General features: G+C 41.2%; 1 protein-coding gene across 7 annotated transcripts in view; it reads left to right on the forward strand.

Moving 5' to 3' along the window:
• Positions 1-6340: 6340 nt before the first annotated feature.
• POGZ (pogo transposable element derived with ZNF domain) overlaps positions 6341-21402 on the forward strand; it is a 47326-nt gene continuing 32264 nt past the window's right edge. For 3 of the 7 annotated variants that reach the window (XM_037060378.1, XM_037060379.1, XM_037060382.1), the window contains exons 1-3: positions 6341-6664; positions 19873-19997; positions 20976-21134. In XM_037060378.1, coding sequence (XP_036916273.1) covers positions 19874-19997; positions 20976-21134 — 283 coding nt within the window. In that variant the 5' untranslated portion in view covers positions 6341-6664; position 19873. Of the gene's footprint in view, positions 6665-19872; positions 19998-20975; positions 21135-21402 lie in introns of those variants that run through there. The other 4 variants (XM_037060380.1, XM_037060381.1, XM_037060383.1 and 1 more) reach the window with 2 other exon arrangements.

Genomic DNA, 21402 nt, shown 5'->3' on the forward strand with positions numbered 1-21402 from the left:
GACTCGGTGCTCACACACCAATGCGCTGACAGGCAAACCTACAAGTGCAGATTATTTCCTGGGTGAATGAAGGGTAAGTCATTTTCCTTGGTGAACCTGGGCACCTTTCATATTTTCGCATTTCATTACCTTTATGTTTCAGGCAGCAGGAAAGGCATTAAAAATGAATCCGATCGTCATAGGAGATGGCCTCCTCGCTACTTCTCACTCCTGCTGTAACAATAAGAAGAGACCCAAAGGGATCTTACCACTCACCTGCACCAGAAACCTCTAAACCTTAATTCTGGAGGATACTTCAGTCTCCTCATTGTCAAATAATGATATTAATCCCCATGTCCTCCAAAAGAGTGAATCAGTAACTCTGGAGACTATCCATGACTGTATTAAAGTGCAAACGCTGCTAAATTAGAAAAGAATGGGTCTTAGAGAGAGAAAAAAAGGAAGTTTTAATCAAATTTTACTTCGCAATCTATTATAATGAACAAGCCACATAACAAGTGTGTCTATAAAGTAATTCAATTCATTTTTCCATGAAGCTTTATGGAATCAGTTCAATTACTTTATAATTATACCTGCTCAACTCTGTGGCAACAACATAGATGAGACAAGTATAGCTTTGCTAATGGTGCTTCTTAAATAACATTAATTTAATTCAAAGTTTAACTAAATTATTATCTTCCATGAAATCACACAGCAACTCACAAAGAAGTCTTGATGATGGATGAAGTTGCTGCTCTTGCATTTCTTGCAAAATATATTTGAAAGATAGAGACTTCAATTGCATCTTACTAAAAGCTAATAAGAAACCCTTTCAGATACAAGTCTGAAACTTCCTTTAGCTATCTCTTACCTCTTGAGAATTTTCTGAGCCCCTAGAAAAGTCCTCAGCTCCTCTAAACATAAGATGGAAACAAATAATATTCTTAAAATCTAGCAGCAGCTCCCAGAGTTCCCCATTTTTTTTAAGTTGAAGATATTGGGTCATCAAACCATACAGGTTCAAGTGTACAACTCAACAAAACGTCATCTGCACGCTGCATCATGCGCTCATCACCCAAAACAAAGTCTTTTTCTGTCCCTATCTCTCCCCCCTTTGCCCACCTCCACCCATCCCCACCTCCCTTCCCCTCTACCATCACACTGTTTCTGTGTTATATACATATACACACACATAAACTATGTTTCTGTGCTAATAATATTTCTGTGTTAGATGTTTTATATATATAATGTTTTGTGTCATATATATATATATATATATATATTTGCTTAATCCCTTCACCTTTTTCCATCCAGCCCCCGGGCCCCCTCTTTTCTGACAGCAGTCAGTCAGTCCCAGGCCTGTTTCTATTTTGTTCATCAGTTTATTTTGTTCATTAGATTCCACAAATAAGTGAGATTGTATGGCTTTCTTTTACTGACTGGTTTACTTCACTTAGCATAATAATCTCCAGATCTGTCCACACTGTCACAAAAGGTAAAATTACCTTCTTTTCGTTTTAAAGCCAAGTAGTATTCCACTGTGTAAACGTTCCACAGCTTTTTAATCCACTCACCTACTGATGGGCACTTGGGCTGTTTCCAGATTTCGGCTACTGTAAACAGAGCTGCAGTGAACAGCGGGATGCATATGTTCTTTCAAACCATGTCCCTCATATTTTATTTGACATTGGTCAAACAGAGATGTTCACTTGCCCTTTATTTCACGATGCTTCCCCTGCCAAGTGAGGCGTTTCAGTGTCCTCCTTTCCACTCATGCATGTTGACTGCTCCTGACTTCCAGGCTCAGGGCAATTTGCTTTCAATCCTGGGCTGGGAGGTGCTCAGATGGTGAAGATTTCTCCACTGTTTTTCTAGCTCTTAAGTTTTCCCAAATGAGTAGCCCTCGTTGAGCTCCTGGTTTTGACCACCCTGAGGGTGTGTTGTAGGGAGCAGGATGCTGGTTTTTAAGGAGACCTGGCATTGTCCCTGACAAAGTTGCTTTCTGCCTGCACTGACCTCTGCCTTGGCCCTTCACCCCAACACCTACCTGTCGGCCTCACACTGAACCGGAGTAGTCAGTGATTGGCCGGGTTCGCATATTAGCTAAAGGACAGCAGGGGTGCCTCGTGGCTCACTGCCTTTGAAGACATGTTGAAATCATTTGTCTTTCTGCCTTGACACGCTCCAAGCTACAGGTGGTTCCAATTTTCAACTCCTGGTAGAAACCATAAGCCAAGGAAGCAAATAAGTGTTTCCATGAAATGTAGAAAAGAAACACTCTCCTGCTATCTAACTGTGAAATGCCCAACTTGGTAATTCCATTAACTTTTGACCTTCTTTCTAATAAACCCATAAGGAGAGGATTCGATTTTTCCAAGTTGGCTGCTGAAGATGGGTAGACTTTTAGCGACAGTATGGGATCCAATGTCTTCAATACACCAGACTGGATTGCCTTTCAGACCCCTCCAATACGTTATAAAGGCACACATGAATTGATTTCTGAGGATCCCACCCAGGTCATTTATTCTGCTGCTTTGGTCCCCCATCATTACCGAGATGATGGCTCCAATAGAAGCAAGGTCCCAGCTACCAGTCCTATAACTTCACTCTAGAAACTTGTGTTAGATGAAGACAGAAAAATGTTCCAACATTATATCCAAATTAGTATGGACATTCCCTTGGAGGCATAGGGGGTGCATTTCTGAAATGGGGACCTTAACTGTATTGTCCTTTATGAGGTGCTATTCCAGTTTTGCAAGGTGGTAGAGTTTTCTTCAAACCCTCTGAGTTACAGAATCTCTCTACCCCTAATTTCTTCCAGCTACCAGTCATTCAACTGTTGATAATTTTCCCATACTGCGGCATAGTTAGGACGCCTTTCATAATGTCGAAGGGCTCACCCCATTCTGATTGTTTGTTCATCCCTACCGTTGTTTCCTGAACTCTCTTCTAAGGTGCCTATAGTTCCCACAAAACTCCCATTTTAACATTCAGCCTGATATTCTTCCTTTATTTCTTTGGCAGGAAGCACAACACCATTACGCACATACATTTTGCCAGCCGTTGTGGGTGAAAACTGTTTCCCAGGGCACAAACAAAATGACAGAAAAATGGGTCACAGCGAAGTAAACAACACACGGCAGAAAGAACTCATTTAACTGAAGTAGCAGCTTCCCAGCTCCCACCCTGGTCCAGGCCACCATCATCTCTCACCATCATCTCTGCAATAGACTCCCAACTCCTCTTCCTGCATCTCTCCTTTCCCCCACCAGTTATTCTCTTCAGGCAGCCAGACCCCAAAGGGTCAGCCAGGTCTTGTCACTCCTCTGCTCAAAACCCTCCCATGACTTTCTTTTCACTAAGAGCAAAACCTGAATTTGGCCTCGCTTTCTTCAGATCCGTGCTCCTATGTCCCCTTAACGATGAAGCCCCTACAACCGCCCACATACAGTAACTTCCTCACTCCCATCTCTGCACCAAAGTCCCAGTTCTCCTGTCCTGCTCTTTTCCCCATCCACAGCACCAAACCCCCAAACCCACATATTTCTTTATTTAAGGTGCGGCAGTTCATATTTTCCAAGACGGCCGTAAGATTCCCCATTCCACATACTTTTCTTACAAAGTGATGTTTCCAGTGCCCCCTTTGAGAGATGTTCTTCTCCTCCCTGAATTGAGGTGGGTCTGTAATTGTGGTGGAAGTGATGCTATGTGATCTCTGAAACTAGGTCACACAGAGCCATTTAAACTTTACCTGGTTCTCTTGGAGCAGGCAATCTTGGAATGTGGCCACTAGGATATGAGGAAGCCCAGGTCACAACGACAGGTCAACAGCCAGCTGTTCTGGTCAACAGCCCCAGCTGCTGTCCAAGCCAACAGTCATCATTAACTTTTAGACTTTTAAGGAAGCTTTTGAGATGACTTCAGCCTCTGTCAACCCACGCGATTTGAAGTGAGAATGGTTTAGTCTAGCCCGCCTAATCCCCTTCCAGAACCATGAGATATAATAAAATTGTTGTTGTTCTAAGCCACTAAGTTTTGAAGCCATTTGTTAGTTAAAAATAGATATTAGAGCCCTGGCTGGTGTGGCTCAGTGGTTGAGTGCTGGCCTGCGAATCAAAGGGTGGCCGGTTCAATTCCCAGTCTAGGGCATATGCCTGCGTTGTGGGCCAGGTCTTCTGTAGGGGGCGCATGAGAGGCAACCACACATTGATATTTCTCTCCCTCTCTTTCTCTCACCCTTCTCTTCTCTAAAAAAATAACATAAATAAAATCTTTAAAAAGTAGATATTAGAAAAATATATGTGTTTCTCCCCACTAGTGTATGTTACATGATTTTAGGGATTGTTTTCTTTGTTGCATTCCCAGTATCTAGAACTGTGCTTGACATATTGCAAGTACTCAATAGATATTTTTTGAATGAAAGGATGCAGGATGCATTTTTAGTGTGGTATGCTGATGGTAATTGGTCAATTGTATGTGGTACAGTCTGTTGGTTTAGACCTCATTGGCAGAAAGCATAAGTTGGCACTTCAGCATGGCAAATATATGTTCAACAAGAATATTTCAGAAGCAAATAACATTATAAAAATTACAATAATTATTGCAGGAAAACATAAGATAGGATTACAGCTTTATATAGTATTTGTCTTTTGCTGATTGATTTCATTATTTTACCATAGGCTTTTCCAGATCAGGTTTGGAAAGACTTCAGAAGTATTTTCGAAAGGATTAGTGATTTTTCTCAATTCAAATAATGAAGTTCTTCTAAGAATGAGTATTTGAAATCACTCATGTTTTTGGCATAAAATAGGATAAAGTGGAATGAAAATGGGTGGCCTTGTGGGCACCCATGTATAAGAGAACACAATTTGGATTGCATACTTCCACTGCCTATTTTCATAGACTGGTGCTCTGAAGGAACTGTGCACATAAATAGAAGAAATAAATATAATTCTGGATCTCACCAATCTTACACCAAATACTTTGATTTAGTATTTGAAATGGAGCAAATATATTAAAAAATAACCTTGCTCATTAATGTCATGTGTAAAACTTAAGTTGTTGTTGTTTTTAAAGAAACACCACCCAAAGGGGATTGGCTCAGGCCATTTTCCTCAGTCATCTGCTTGCTGCCACCCTCCAAATACTATCTCCAAACACGATGGAGTCAGGACTGGTGGGGAGGCACCTAATTAAAGTCAGAGAGCATGATGAGCTCCTCTGGGTTGCATTGTGTGGCCACACTCATCTGGTAAGTACAGGGCTGGGACGATTGTAACTGGGGAGTTAGGGCTTGAGATGGGTGGGCTGGTCACCAGACTATCACTGAGAGTCCACCCTTGTTGAGGAATCAGCAACTAGCGCCTTGGAAGCCAAGGAAGAAGGTGGGTTGGGCGGGGTACATAATATCTTTTCAGTTTTCCCATGTGCTGTCCTTTGCCCCTTACACGTAGCTCAGAAACGGCCTCTTAAGACGAGTCTCATGGTGGGTCAGAAACTCCCCTGGTTCTAGAGCAAATATGACTTGTGTATTGCTTAAAGAGCAACAACATCATTAAATATCTAAGGAAAACATGAACAGTTTATCCTCCTGGGAGGTAATGAAAGACAAGATATCTTGGCTTCCTGGAAAAGAGGTTGTTAGTTTTTGTTTGGGGAAAATTACGTGGATGGTCTTGAATGGACTAATCAATATTTTTGAGCAATCCATCTCAGCCATGATTGAAGCAAAAAACAGATGTGGAGTCTACAGCTTCTTAGAATTGAGTATTTTTACTGAGTCTACTTACAATGATTTCAAAAACAGTTTTCATACACTAATCACCCTAATAAGCAATTATGTGTGATTCCTGAATCCAGAAAGATTTCAGAATAAAATGGCTTTTAAAAGTTCTTCACTTAAAGCTGCCATAGAGCTACTTGGCTGAATGTCTCTTGAGAAAGAATGTCATTTTGCTGCCTTTGTTCCAATGACAGTTGTTGGTGCCATTGGGCCTCACCATCTGGCCTGTGGCATGATGTTCCCCTCTTGATGAGGTACAAGCTTTGAGTGGAAAGTGGGGAAGAGTCCCAAAATCTCCCCCAAAAGTCCAGGCAAGTGAACTGGGGAATATTTTCTTTGGGAATCCCATTTTTCTCACCCACCCAAATTTAGATATTGTTTCTGAATATAATTATTCTTCCTTTATTTTTTTAAATGTTATTTATTTATTTATTTGCAGGCCCAGACAAACTTGACTAGAAAAGCAGCCCGGACAAGTGTTAGGCTGAGCCTATGACGTGTCACACACCCTAACCAATTGCAAGGCCAAGAAAGGGGGAGGGCGGAAGTGACGAGCTGTATCCCTCCGCGGAGCGAGAGGGTCGGTGGGGGGAGTCGGTGCCTCTCTCCCCCGCGCCAGCTCCCGTACACGGAGCCGCATTCCTTGGCCCTCCCACCCCCCCTCCCTCGGGGCCCCCCCCGCCCCCCTCGGGAAAAAAATCCAGCCCAAATCACTCGAACCCGAGGGAGGTTTCCTTGCACCCTCAGGGAGACGAGCTTTCAACAGTTCCCTTTTCTCCGTCTCCCCCCAAGCCCCCGTCCCCTCCCCTGCTCCCACCCCCTACTCCCAGCGCCGAGTGCAGGTCCCTTTAAGGCGACGGCGCCTTCCTCGGGTCAGACTAACGGCGGCGACGACCACGGGAGGTGAGTGAGCGAGCGAACCTTCTTTCTCCCCACCCCCTTCTCCCGGGGGTTCCGTTATCTTTTGACTCGGCGAGGCGTTCGGAGGCTAGACAATGAGAGGGGGATGGGGCGGGTACCCGAGGGGTGGGGGCGGGGGCCCGGTGGTAGCGCGCGCCCCCGCCCCCTGCGAGTGGCGGCGCGGCCCGCGGCGGTGGCTGGCGTGGGGTGCGGTGCGCGAGCGCGTATTTGAGTGCGTGCGAGCCGCGGGAGTTGCGCGGCGGGCCGGGCTGGGAGGCCCCTGCCTACCCGCCGGCCGGCGCCCCCGCCCCCCGGCGGCAGCCGCGGCGCGCGCGCGCGCACTCGTGCCCCACGGACCCGCACACACCCGACGGCCACACGCACGCCCGGCGCCAAGCGTCTCGGAGGAGTGGGCGGGTGCGGGTGCGGGCGGCGGCCCATTGGGGAAGGGGCGGGGGCGGGGGCGGCTGGAAGACGGCGCGGCGGGAGGGGCCAGCGAGGGGGTCAGGCTGCGCTGGGAAGTGTACGGGAGGAGCGGCGGGGTGACGTCCCACTGGGTAGGGGGAAGTCCTCGGCCCTCGTATCTTCCTTCTCCCTGTGAAAAGAGTGGGGCACTCGTATTTGAGCGCGAGGAGGGAAATGAGTGATAGCTCAGCCTCTCCCCTGTGTTATGTAATTCCCATTTGGTGCAACAGTACATCCCAAGGTTTAGTGCTCTGCATTTAATTTATCAAGTCTCCTCCTTTGGCCCTAAGTTTTCTGTGGGTTGGCGCTGTGATTTATAAAATGGGATGAAGCCAAAAATCTTTATTTTTTGGTTATTATATCCTGCCGCGGTGGGTGCCATGTTTATCCCAGGGACTATTTTTTTTTGTCTTACTACTAACTCTGAAAAGGAGTGATGTCGTTGATCCACCTGCTTTCCCTTCTTTCTGCGAGTTGTCCTCATTTCCTACCCCTTTTAGATACAGGATTCCCTCATACTGTTAGTAATGTTGAACGTTTCTCTGCCCACTAGTTCTGGACATTCTTGGCTCAAAAAATGCCCTGGCTGGGTAGCTCAGATGATTCCCAATAGCTCCCTGGTCAGGGCACATTTAAGAAACAATCAATCCCTGGCTGGTGTAGCTCAGTGGATTGAGCGCGGGCCTGCGAACCAGGCGATCGCGGTTCGATTCCCAGTCAGGGCACATGCCTGGGTTACAAGCCAGTTCCCGGCAGGGGACACACCAGAGGCAACCATACATTGGTATTTCTCTCCCTCTCTCCTTCCCTTCCCCTCTAAAGATAAATAAGTAAAATCTTTAAAAAATAATTAACCAACGAATGCATAAATAAGTTGGATAACAAACTGATTTATCTCAAGAGTAAAATTCTTTAACACCTTAGGAATGGTAGAGTTGAAAAGAACCTTGCAAATCATTGAGCTCAATCTCATTTTTGAGTTGGAAATTGAGGTAGAGTTGTATTATCTCAGAACAACTCTCTGAACTCTTACTTAGACACTTCCCACCTCAGCTCAAGCCCTCCCATATAGCTATTTTGGAGATACATCTCAAGCTAACTGAATGAGAAAGGAAGGAGCAAGGAAGGGCTGCTTCCTTGGTAAAGAACATTGAATTTTGAGACCCCCATTGCTCTTGGGGCTGGAGGTTGGGCTCTAAATTCAGTCCACTTGGTACAATCGTGTTTAACTTTGGAGTGCATAAAAAGCTCTTTGGAGGTTGCTGAAAGTGCACTTTGGCGGGGGGGGGGGGGCTCATCCTTAAGTCTGTTGGGTGGAATGGCAAGGGAGGTATCATTTCTACATTTTTAACCTGTTGTCCTTTGGCTGAGACTGATTGAGGTAACTACTACATTTATTAATTGTAGGTAACTACTACAATTATTAATTGTAGCATAAAGGTGCTCAGTATAGAATCTTAAAACAGTATTAAAATTGCAACCTAATGTCCTTGGTTGCCTGCCCCTTTCCTATGTAGGTGGTATATCCCAAACTAATGAACTAACAAATGAAGGCTCTTGGGAGAAACAGGGTTTTGTTTGTGTTTCCACCCCCACCTTGAAGCAGTGGTATAATTTAGGGAAGTAGATCTCACAGTGTGATCCACCAACACCTGGGCATCTCCTCAGACAGCTGAGGAGAACCAGGAAGTTGTAATTGTTTACAGAATGACACTAAGATGCTAGTTATCTTCTCCACCGACATTTGCACTCATGCTCCAAAAGCGAGGATGGGTAAAACTACTGGTAGTGTCTTAGCACAAAGCAAAGATAGTGTGTGGATGTCCAAGCAGAAAATGATTACTTTTCTTAAATCTCAGGTCTTCAGTACATGTCTTTTTTATTTTAAAGTATCTGTAACCAAATGGGAAGTATGTATAAAGCACCCTTATGATTGCTATCATAAGGAAAAGTACGTGTGAGATTGAGTTGTGGAAGAGCATTGTTTATTTCATGGATCAGCATTTTTACTTGAAAGAATGATGGACAGACTACAGTTTTTTACACTTAAGCGTTTGGTGGGTATTTTCTTGAATGAAGGGAGATTGTCACTTCCAGGAAAATATAACAGTATGTTACCAGTGATAACAAACTGAGAATGAAATTAGAATTGTTAAAAGCTGACATCTTAGGTTTGACTGTTTTCTAGTATTTAAAAGGCTTTTCTTATAATTATCAGTGTTAATGACTACTTTTTAAATATTGTATAAAGAACTGTGTCAGTGTTTGGAAGATGGGCATAAGTCAGTAAATATGTGCATATTTTCCAAATGACCAATGCATGATGTTTCAAAATCTCCATGGGTAAAAATTCTCTCAAGATATAGCAATGGATTTTCATATAGCCAAAAACAATAGGTTCACTAATTGGGTTTCAGATTCCATGATACAATCATCCTTTAAGAAACTACCAGTTTTGAGTTTTAGTATTGTAACAGTATACACAACTATCTGAAAAGGTTTTTGGAATATTTCTTTTTCCTACCAACTTTGTGAGGCCAGATCTTCATTATATATTTAACCAAAACAACATATAGCAACAGACTGAATAGTGAAGGAGGTATGAGAATGCATCTGCTTTCTATTAAGCTAGACATAAAAGGTTTGCAAAAGTGCTAAACAGTGTTACTCTCCTCACTATTTTGGGGAAAATAGTAATTTTACTAGAAAATGTTATTTATGTTAACATAATGAATGGTTTTTTAAAAAAATGCATTGATGACTTTTTAAATTTTTTGTTTAATTTCTGATATGGTAGATACCAAAAGATACAATCCACATTAATAAGAACTCTTTAGGGTCCTTGATAATTCGAAGAGTGTGAAGGGGTCCTGAGGCCAAAAATATGAGAATCACTGTGTCTGTCCTGTGCTCCTGCTCCTGAGATCATCCACATCTGCCTCTTTTAGGGATATGTGGAGACATGACAAATGTTAGTTGCAGTTAATAATAGAAGAGGCAATGACTTGGGGAAGAATTCTAGAGTCAACCTTGGTTTGAATCCCGGTTGGGATAGTTACTAACTTTGGGCAAGTTACTTAATGTCTGTGAACCTTGGTTTTGACCTCATCTGTAAAATGTAGTACTTAGGACAAAAAATTGGGAAAATTCATTGAAGTAATGAATGTAAAGTGCATAAAAATGCCTGGCCATATCACAATAAAGTAGAATATATTTCCAGATAATGTTTGAGTCTTTTTTTCTCCATGTATGTTGTTTTGTTGAAGGTGGAGATCTCTGATTTAAATTAAAAACCCTAGAGCTGGTTGGTGTCTTTGTAATATTAATATGGTAAAACTTGGTTAGATTCTTTGGCATCCTGGTTTGTGATATTATGCCATAGCCACAAAAAACATTTTCATATGTAACTGTGGGGACAAGAAGAGAAGGAAAATACAGACTAATACATTGCTAGTATTTAGCAGAGTTAAATGCAGCCAAGGGAGTAGAAATGGAATTTAGACCACATACCACTGTCAGTGAAGAACAGCTTTTCTTAGGAGAGGGACTCCTGAGTATTAAACCCTTTTTACTTATTTACTTATTTATTTAACCTCTTAAAAATAGGGAACTTATTTACTTACTTCAGTTATTTTAGTAAATAGCACATAACTAATACTTGGGTGCTTCTTGATAGAAAATCTGTTGCCACAAAACTGGAAAGCATTTTGTGTTTGGAAATTAGATTATTAAGAATATTTAAGAACTCATTGTGGATACCATATGTAACATCCTGTGAAGGACAGTATGGGGTAGGCAACAGATTGGATAAATAAAGCTTATTACAGGTTTAACAATAATTTGTTTTATAGCCATATTAAGGATGCCATATTAGGGCTCTAGAAAAACCCTATAGGTTTTCTAGAATTGATTCTTATTGAAGCTGAAAACTGAAGTAACATGGAAACAAATGGCAGTTGTTTTGAGTATTATCGTTTATTTCTCACTGTAAGAGAGGAACTTTTTAAAAGATATTTATTTATTTATTTTGAGACAGGGAAAATGAGGGAGAAAGAGAAGGAGAGAAACATCAATGTGTGGTTGCCTCTAATGTGCTCTCAACTGGGGGCCCTGGCCCACAACCAAGCTGTGCACCCTGACTAGGAATCGAACCAGCTACTCTTTGGTCCTCAGGCCCACTCTCAATCCACTGAGCTATACCAGCTATTCTTACAGTTTTTGAAAAAGATATATTAGCTCTAGCTGGTGCGGTTCAGTGGACTGAGTGCTGCCTTGTGAACCAAAGGATCCCCGGTTCATTTCCCAGTCAGGGCACATGCCTGAGTTGCAGGCCAGGTCCCCAGTAGGGGGTATGTGAGAAGCAACCACACATGTACGTTTCTCTCCTTCTCTTTCTCCCTCCCTTTCCCCCTTTCTAAAAATAAATAAATAAAATCTTTTTTAAAAAATCAGGAAAAAAGATATTATTTATTTTTTAGAGAGAGGAGAAGTGAGGGGGAGAGGCAGAGAAACATTGATCAGTTGCCTCTTGCACGCCTCCAACAGGGGACTTGGCCTGCAACCCAGGCATGTGCCCTGACCGAGAATCAAACTGACTACCTTTTGGTTTGTGGGATGTTGCCCAACCCACTGAACTACAGTAATCTGGGCAAAATTTTAGTTTTTAAAACATTTTTCTGGTCTTCCAGAAAAGATAGCAGCATAAATAAACACAGCTCACCTCCTCACACAACCATATCAAAATTATATTATATGACAACTGTCACTCAAATCAACTCTGACAACTATGGAATTAAAGAAACCACATCCATTCAGACTGATAGGAGGGGTGGAGACTTGGAAAGGGCTGGTACCACATCCAAATAAAAATTTGGGAGGGATTTCTTGGGGGTGAGGAGCCTCAGCCCCAGATCAGGCCCATCAGCCCAGGGTTCCAGTGCCAGGAAGATATGTCCCTGTAACTTCTGGCTGCAAAAACCAGCAGGGACTGAGTTGGTGGAACAAACTTGGAGTCCAAAGTAGTTCCGCTTAAAGAACCCACACACAGTCTGATTCAGACTTATCCCTCTGAGCTCCAGCACCAGGGTAGCAGCTTGAAATGCAACAGTGGCACACAGGGAGGAACTGAAGTGTCTGGCATCAGGGTAAGAGCTGGGGGACAGCTTTCTTCTATACAGAAAGGTGGGCAGGGGCCACTGTCTCTTTTCTGAGCCTTCTCTCCACAAGCTGCAGAGCTGGCAGGCTGGTTTCATATCTGAGACTCCATCAACCTGGTTAACATTGTTTGCCCCACCCTGGCGATCCCCTGAGACACCGTCCCATCCAATTTACCGGTCTGCCCAAGCTGTTAACATGAATGACTGGTCTTGACTCATGCTTCACAACTTACTAAATCCTTAAACCAGCAGTAGCCGGCATCATACCCGTAGCAGCCCCGTACCTCTAGACGGGTAGCCCCAGTCCTGGCACTAGCAGCAGCCAGCCTAGATTCACAGCATGGCATTGCCTGGGAATCTCCAAGCCCAGTACAATTAACAGCCATCTTAGATTGCTTTATAGCCCAGGCAGGGTGGCCCCAGGCAAAACACAGGTGGATGCTGGCCTGTGTTTTGTAACAGTATACACAACTATCTGTAAAGGTTTTTGGAATATTTCTTTTTCCTACCAACTTTGTGAGGCCAGATCTTCATTATATATTTAACCAAAACAACATATAGCAACAGACTGAATGGAGAAGGAGGTATGAGAATCCATCTGCTTTCTATTAAGCTAGACATAAAAGGTTTGCAAAAGTGCTAAACAGTGTTACTCTCCTCACCATCTTGGGGAAAAATAGTAATTTTGGCCTGTGCCACCTGGGAGACCCAAGGGCTTGCACACCCAGTGCACAGCTCTGACCACATCAGTGCACCACCACCCAGTCCCCGCACAGCTGATTCTCCATGGAGGGTGGAGGTTGGTGGTCAATGGTCACTGCCAGTCCTTTCAGCTGACTGGGTAAATCCCTCCCATTGATATGTCATCAGTAATGAAGTCTCAACTGCAAGAGGAGGGTGTACTCAGCCCACACAAGAGGCACAACATGAGTACCTGGCTTGGGTGATAGGGAAGGCTTTGCCCCTGGATCCTATAGCATACCTTCTATATTACGCCATGTTACCTTAACAGGGAGTCATAGCAGCTCTACCTAATACATAGAAATAAACACAGGAGGCTGCCAAAATGAGGAGACAAAGAAATATGGCCCAAATGAAAGAACAGATCAAAATCCAGAAAAAGGGAGGTAAATAATTTGCCAGATGCAGGGTTCAAAACACTGGTTATAAGGATGCTCCAATCAGAACAATATTGGAAATCTATTTGAAAAAATACTGAAAGAAAACTTCCCTAATTTGGTGAAGGAAATAGACATGCAAGTCCAGGAAGCACAGAGAATCCCAAACAAATGGATGCAAAGAGGCCCACTCCAAGACCTATCATAATTAAAATGCCAAAGGTTAAAGATAGAATCTTAAAAGCAGCAAGAGAAAAAAAAAGTTACCTACAGGGAGTTTCCATAAGACTGTGAGCTGATTTGTCAAAAGAAACTTTGCAGGCTAGAAGGGATTGGCAAGAAGTACTCAGAGTCATGAAAAGCAGGGACTTAACCGCCAAGATTGTTCTACCCAGCAGAGCTTTCATTTAGAATGGAAGGGCAGATAAAGTTCTTCCCAGATGAGATCAAGTTAAAGGAGTTTATCATCACCAAGCCCTTATTATATGAAATGCTAAAGGGACTTATCTAAGAAAAAGAAGATTAAAATATCAACAGTAAAATGACAACAAGCTCATAGCTATTAACAACCAAACCTAAAAACCTAAATTAAACTAAGCAAACAACTAGAACAGGAACAGAACCACAGAAATGGAGATCACATGAAGGGTTACCAACAGGGGAGTGGGCGGGGGAGAGAGGGAGAAAAGGTATAGAGTATAAGTAGCATAAATGGTAGGTAAAAAATAGACAAGGGGAGGGTAAGAATAATGTAGGAAATGTAGAAGCCAAAGAGCTTAATGTACAACCCATGGACATGAACTAAAGGGGGGGAATGGGGGTAGAAGGGGTTGTGCAGGGCGGAGGGGAATAAATTTTCCCCCCAGAATGGGGAAAATGGGACATCTGTGATAGTACAATCAATAAAATATATTAAAAAATACTTTATTGCTGAAAAATGCTAACCATTATCTCAGACTGTTGTAAAAATGGCACCAGTAGACTTGTTCAACACAGGATTGCCATACGCCGCCTTTTTGCAGAAAATGCATATCTGTGAAGCACCATAAAATGAGGCATGCTCCTACTCTGTATTGAGGTGTTCCAGTTGGCCCAAAATGTTACTGATTTTTTGTGAACCAGAATCCAGTAAAGGTTCACGTGTTACATTTTGTTACATCTCCAGGTTTTTTCAATCTGCTTTGGTCTTGCAATTCTGTGTGACATTGACATTTTTAAGAAGACTATGTTTTATATATAATATTTCATGCTCTTCATTTGATTATTTCCTTATAGAAGGTCTCACCTTTTGGATTTATCTCTGTTTCCTTGTGGTGCTAGTTATTCCTCTATTACTGTATATACTGGAAGTTCAATTTAAATGCTTGCTTTGGTTTAGAGTAAACATTATTGTCAGTGCCTTTTTTTTTTTTAAAGGAAAGAGCAAGCCATAGACCAAACAGCTAATGAAAGGTAGAGTTTGGATTGTTGGCTAAAATTTTTCTATTTAAATTTATTATTGAAATACCTGTTGGCTTTTGAAATTCAGAGCTACTTCTGTAACTTTACAATAAAAGACTTTGAGAATGAACACAGAAACAGGATTGCAGCACGATTTTGGTTCACTGCCTTCCGTGAAAATGATTCAGAAGCTAAAGAGGCAAGATTGAGTTTGATATATTTAACAAAAGCCATCAGTAATTTTGGAAATGGTGATTAGATTAGAGGTCTTTGGGAAATTATTTTCACAAAATTTTTCACTAGTCAATACTGGTAATAACAAATACAGATAGCAAAAAACTGATAGTAACCATGATTTTGGAGGGTTAACATCATAATTGCTTGAGTTTTATGAGGAGAAATTAACTACTTGGGCCACAAGTGTGAAAGTAAAATCAAGTTTTATAGGTAGATTATAGGATGAAATAAGCTAGGTGTATATGAGTTTTATAAATGTTCTTACTATATAAGATGTAACCATTTGAATAATTTATAGGAACTTGTTATGATTATCTTTTCTGTTGTGGAGAGGATAAATGTGGAATAGCTTTAAAATTTTTTTTCCGTTTTTCAGAACATGGATTCAATTTCATTAGGGTTTCTCAATCTTGGCACTATTGACATTTTGGACCACAAGAATTCTCAACTGTCCTTTGCTTTGTAGGCATTGAATAGTACCCTGGCCACATAAATGCCACTAGCACCCCCCCCCCCCCCCTCCACCCCTAGTTAGGATTACCTAAAATGTCTCAGACATTGCCAAATGTCTCCTGGGGGCAAATTATCTGTTTCAGTATCACTGAGTCGGATAAAATCCACTGGCCTGCACGAAGGCTCCTTCATGGTGTCCCTCTGCACTTGGTTTCCTGTTACATAACCTGTGTACAGCTGTTAAACCCAGTCCCCTCAGCAGATGTGCTGCATGGCTTGGGCTGTGACTGGTGGAGAACGCAGGGAATCTGGTGAAAGTTTTTAGCTCCATTGGAAATTTTATTAAGGATAGAAATGAGCTTTTCATTTCTAAGTCAAGGTCTAGGCCTTCTGTTTTTTATATGTGCTATGTATAGAGCTTTTATTAGGAGTAGTCGAGAAATTTGTTTGGTAGTTTTGAGGTCATCTGCCTCTATGATGAGTCTTTTGGCTTTTAGGAAAGATAGTTTCTTGCTAAAGGACTTGATTAAACTAACTAACTGAGTCCTCTTTGCTAACCTTTGTTGTCCTTAAAAATTTTAAACTATATGTAAATTCTGCCAATCATGAAAATGATAACATCATCTTGTTACAGGAAAGGAAAGAGAATACACACAGTTGGGATAGGGTAAAAGCAGAAGTAATGAGAATTTTAAAATCTAAGTTACAAGACTGAAACATCTCAAGAATTTCAGGAGAAAATATAATTTTGTTTAAAGTTTCTAAGACAAATATTACTTATGGACATGGAATTTTTTCCCCAAATGACAAGAATGAAGTTGCAGATAGCTGACTAATAGTTGGGAGTTGCTATGGACATAATTTTTTATTTAAAATGAACAAGGAAGGCCCCTAGAATCTAGATTGTAGCCTTGGAATATCATTCTTTACCAAAAGGAATTAGGGTTTCCTGAAAAAGTGGCTGATTCTAGGTCTGGGGAATGTATGAGGTGAGCCCGGAGCATCTTCTGTCAGCAGGGATTCTATGGAACACTGCAAAGGGTCCTGTGTGGACTCGGGAGCCAACTGCTGAAGCTCTCACGGGCTGAAATAGGACACTTTGGGTTTATCAGTAAAGATAACTGTAAACCTGTGATGTCATAACAGTAGTTTAAGAACAAATTTATCAGTCACTTTGGGGAAATGCTAGTACTTTTTGAAAACTGGTAAAGGGAAAGAATCAAGAAAGATGGAAGAATTAAGATTTACTCACTGGGTGACCAAATAGTAGATATACTTATATTTTTAATAGATGCATTCCAGTTAAGAAATGAAGAAGGAATGATAGATTTAGAATGACTGCATCCAGACATTGAACATAGCTCCTAACGTAAGAAAACAGCACACTTAAGAGTAGACTTGACCTTGACTGATGTGGCTCATTGGATTGAGTGCAGGCCTGTGAATCAAGGGGTCAAATAGATGTATAGATGTAAGGGGTAGTATAGATGAAACAAGATCAGTGTTGAGTTGATAATTTTTAAAACTATTTTAAAATTTTTATTTAATCTTTATTATATATATATTTTTATATTACCTTTTAGTCCCCTTATACTCTTTCTCCCTAGCAATCACCACACTGTTGTCCATGTCTGAGTTGATAATTTTTGAAGTTGGATGATAGATTCATGTCTATTTTTGTATTTAATTAAAATTTATATTTCATTTTAAGCCCTGGCTGGTGTAGCTCAGTGGATTGAGCACGGGCCTGCGAACCAGACGATCGCGGTTCGATTCCCAGTCAGGGCACATGCCTGGGTTGCAAGCCGGTTCCTTGCAGGCTAACTACCAGCAGGGGATGCACAAAAGGCAACCATACATTGATGTTTCTCTCCCTCTCTCCTTCCCCTCTAAAAATAAATAAATAAAATCTTAAAAAAAATTATATTTCATTTTAAAAATAGAAAAAAGGAATCATTACCATCTTGATTTAGAGACTCATAGTTGTAATGTGAAAGTTTCTCATTGGTTAAATTGTGACTCTTAAATTTACTGCTCATCCAAATTTTCCTCTTGGTGCAGCACTGTGTTCCCCATGTGCTGGCCTTTAAATTCTGAAATTCACATTTTTAACCTAGCAGTTGCTCAGAAGAAATGAAAATAATCCCTAAATTGAGTAAGGATTGAATTTCAGTATAATGTTGTTTCCCAGTATGTGAACTATTCAATCTATGAGTCTATTATCCTTTATAGCAAAGTAATAAGAAAAAAATGCCAGGGGTGTGTGGGGGGGGGGAGGAGGGAGGGAGGGAGGGAAATTAAGTTAAAGGTTTGGTGTGGGAAGAGATTAAACATGAGTAGAATGGTAGTTTGGGAAGATCTGTACATTTTAGTGCTGCGTATACGTAGAGTAATTCCTTTGGTTAGAAATGGTTGAAAGTGTCTACATGCCATGAATCACTTGAAAGACCAAAGAGAGTGATAGTGTTTCTTGAGCATGTTGGTGGAGATGTTAAACATCGTGTCTTAATCACATGAATGAGGATTTTTTTGATAATGAAAACCACCAGAAGGATGCCAAATTTTGCATTTTTCATTCTTAAAGTTTGTGATATACTTAGGTCATTTATTGTGGCATGGCCCATCTTTTTAATGGAGTTATGTTTTTGGTCTCTGAGATAGAGATGCTGAAATGAGAGGAATGATCACATTCTGAGATAAGCATCTAGGTCAGAATTGAGGACCAGCTGAGACGCTTGGTTTCTGTGTCTGTCAGACGTTTTGGACGTAAGTCTATAAATATGCTCAGTCAGCAGAAATATTAGACTTACTGGTTAATTCCCTCGTTTGCTGTAAAACATTTGAAAAATATTATCTTAGTTGAAGTTTTTTTTCCATCTTGAGTCTTAATTTACGTTGGTTGTCCTTTCAAATCAACCTTCCCATTCTGTTATGGGAGGAATAACATAATTTGACTTTGGTCAGATGGAAGAAACTTTCAATATTTTTATTAAAAATCACTGTTTCATGAAATTAAATGTGGACTGTCTCTTACGATATTATAAATATTTGATAGAAAAGACTAGCCTCTGGATATGCTAAGTTTTTAATGTCCACAGACAGGATGTTGAAAACCACAACTTGTATTCAGATAGCTCTGTTTAATTTGGAAGGAACATTTCCTACAGATTGCTCAGCATATGTATGGAGACTTTGCTTGTAGCTGGTCAGAGCTGTGAGAAGATCCTTGAAAACTGTCTGTAGAGGTCATCCACAGTCTTCTCCTGGGTAGTTGATATTTATGCGTTAATCATCTGTTGGCTCTCAGGAAGTTACACAGCAAAGAACAATGCTTAAAATTAAGTAGGTAGGGGAAAAAGTTTAAAGTGTTATCTTTCTCACTGGACTTAGATTGGAAAATACAAGAGGTCTGTGTTGTGTAGTCCTGGCTCAAAGAATGACTGTAATATGGATTTGCTTTCTTTTTAATTCAATTTATGGCTAGCATTGTCTTTAACATATGTAAATTAAATAGGAAACTAAGAAAATTTAAGTTTATCCCTTAGATCTTTTTCTTTTCTTGAGATTCTTTCTCTCCTCTGTGGTTTTGGGAAGACAAAAATAATTAAAAAACAATATTAGAGACCACTTAGAATCAAGTTAAGCACTTTACCCATTAAGACCAGGCACTTGGCTGTAGTTAATTAGCTCACTGGGGCGTTGCCTGGATTTTTTAAGTTTTCAAAGGAACAATGCCATCTCTTAGGCATCTCACAAACTAATGCTATTAAATTGTATGGACCTGATTGTTTTGGTTGTTTTGCTTTGTTTTCTTTTTGGCTTGTGGGTGTGGTGAAAATTTTATTGAGATATGAAGGGGACCCAAACCTTTGCACTAAAGGCTTTGAACATTGAGCAGTAATGCTGCTGCCCCCACTCCAAGACAAAGAAATTGACCTTTGGTCAACTAGTGTTGGAGGGCAGAATAGCAGTAGCCCTTTGTTTACATTGTAAAGATGTAGACTTGGTTTTTAGAAGAAGCAGGTAGCTGACTCTAAAACCACGGTGGAATACAAGACGGTAGGGCTAGGACTCGAGTTGGACAAGTGAGGTTCTTGGGTGCAAAATTTAAGAGGTCTCAAAATAGCTCAGTAATAAAGAAGATAATATTTTAATGTATCATAATTTTGGGCCCTTGGAAATAAGGGGAGGAGAGGTTAAGGGAAATGGAAATGAAAATGGTAGAGGGTAGGACAAGGGGGTGGGTAGGTTACCAATGGATTCAAGAATCAGATCTGTGTTTTGTGTAAAACACTTTTTCCCATTCTGGGGTCAATATCTTATTTAATTTTTTTTCTTGTAGCATGGCGGACACCGACCTATTTATGGAATGTGAGGAGGAGGAGCTAGAGCCATGGCAGAAAATCAGTGATGTCATTGAGGATTCTGTAGTTGAAGATTATAATTCAGTGGATAAAACTACTACAGGTAACAAAACTTTTTGATCTTACATTGTTTAAGTTGACTCAGTTGAAGGACATTTTTGTTAAGAAAGTGTGAGGTGAAGAAGGACTTTAAGAATCCAGGGATGCCTCTTGTGGCTTTGGTACTACCTTTATTTTCGAGTGTCTTAATTTGTAAGTGCCTCAGTTTCCTCACACATAAAGCTAGACACACTGTATTTAACTCGTTAAAAGCATTGAGAGTTGTATTAATCGTACATCTAGCAATCCTTACCAAGTGACACGTGAATGGGAATGCAGAGTGGTAGTGTATGTCAGTGTCCATTTATTCACCCAGCAGAAAACAGGTTCCTATAGTCTTGGGTTTTGTTTGATTTGTTTGTTTGTTTGTTTATTTTACTTGAACTTGGTTTCATTTGTGAGGTTAGTAGAATTTGCTTTGTGTATGCCTTCAAGGAGAGTTTACAAACAGGGTTGTTAGCTTCTCTTTCAAAAAGGTAATGTTGTAGGGTCAAGTTTAGATCTGAGTTCAGAAAGTGGGCCGTAGTTCTCCTTCTCCAAATTGTACCCGTTGCTTTCTTATTTTTATCTTCCTTGCTGTGGGACCTGAAGATAGCATTTATTTGAGCTGAAACAGGACATAGTGTAGAGTCTTGTGGACAGCTTACTCTGTGTGGTTCTGAATACCAGTTGTGGTGATAATAAACCTTTTTGAGTACTAGAGGTTTGCTTGAGCTGTATAAGCAATACATTAAAATCTTGGTTCAGTGAACTTGTGATTTAACTTCATTAATGAGGAATGTGAGACGGAGAAGGCATCATTGCGTCTAATTGGTGGAGTGAGGGACAAGTAGGAGAAATTGATCAGCAGCTGGATTTACAAATAAAGCAGGAAACTTTTTGGCTATAGAGACTGACAGGATGAAAAGGGAAGATTAGAACAGTATCCTTTTAGTGTCATCTGTCCCTGCCTCCAAGTGACTGTACCTCCCCTTCCCCACAGTTTCTGTGAGCCAGCAGCCAGTCTCGGCTCCAGTGCCCATCGCTGCCCATGCTTCTGTTGCTGGGCACCTCTCTACATCCACCACCGTTAGTAGCAGCGGGGTACAGAACAGCGACAGTACAAAGAAGACTCTTGTTACACTAATTGCCAACAACAATGGTAAGTGGGATTATTGGGAAATTCCTCCTGGGCTAGAGGGGTGAGAGAATGAAAAAGGTCTTAGGAACAGCTGTACCTGTTTTCTATGAGTTGGAGAGTGAATTTAGTAATCCTTTTCTGATAGGGAAGTGATTCAGTAGGTGGTGCTGTTCCTTCTGAGTTAGTGCTGAATTGATGATGGTGTTTCAAGTCAGAGTGTAGCCAGCCCATTCTTGCAGGTGATAATTTCTAGGAGGGAAAACATAACCCCAAATTCGTAACTATTAAA

This window comes from Sturnira hondurensis, unplaced genomic scaffold, assembly GCF_014824575.4.
Source record: "Sturnira hondurensis isolate 20B ecotype Veracruz unplaced genomic scaffold, ASM1482457v3 Scaffold0011744, whole genome shotgun sequence".
Lineage (NCBI taxonomy): Eukaryota > Metazoa > Chordata > Mammalia > Chiroptera > Phyllostomidae > Sturnira > Sturnira hondurensis.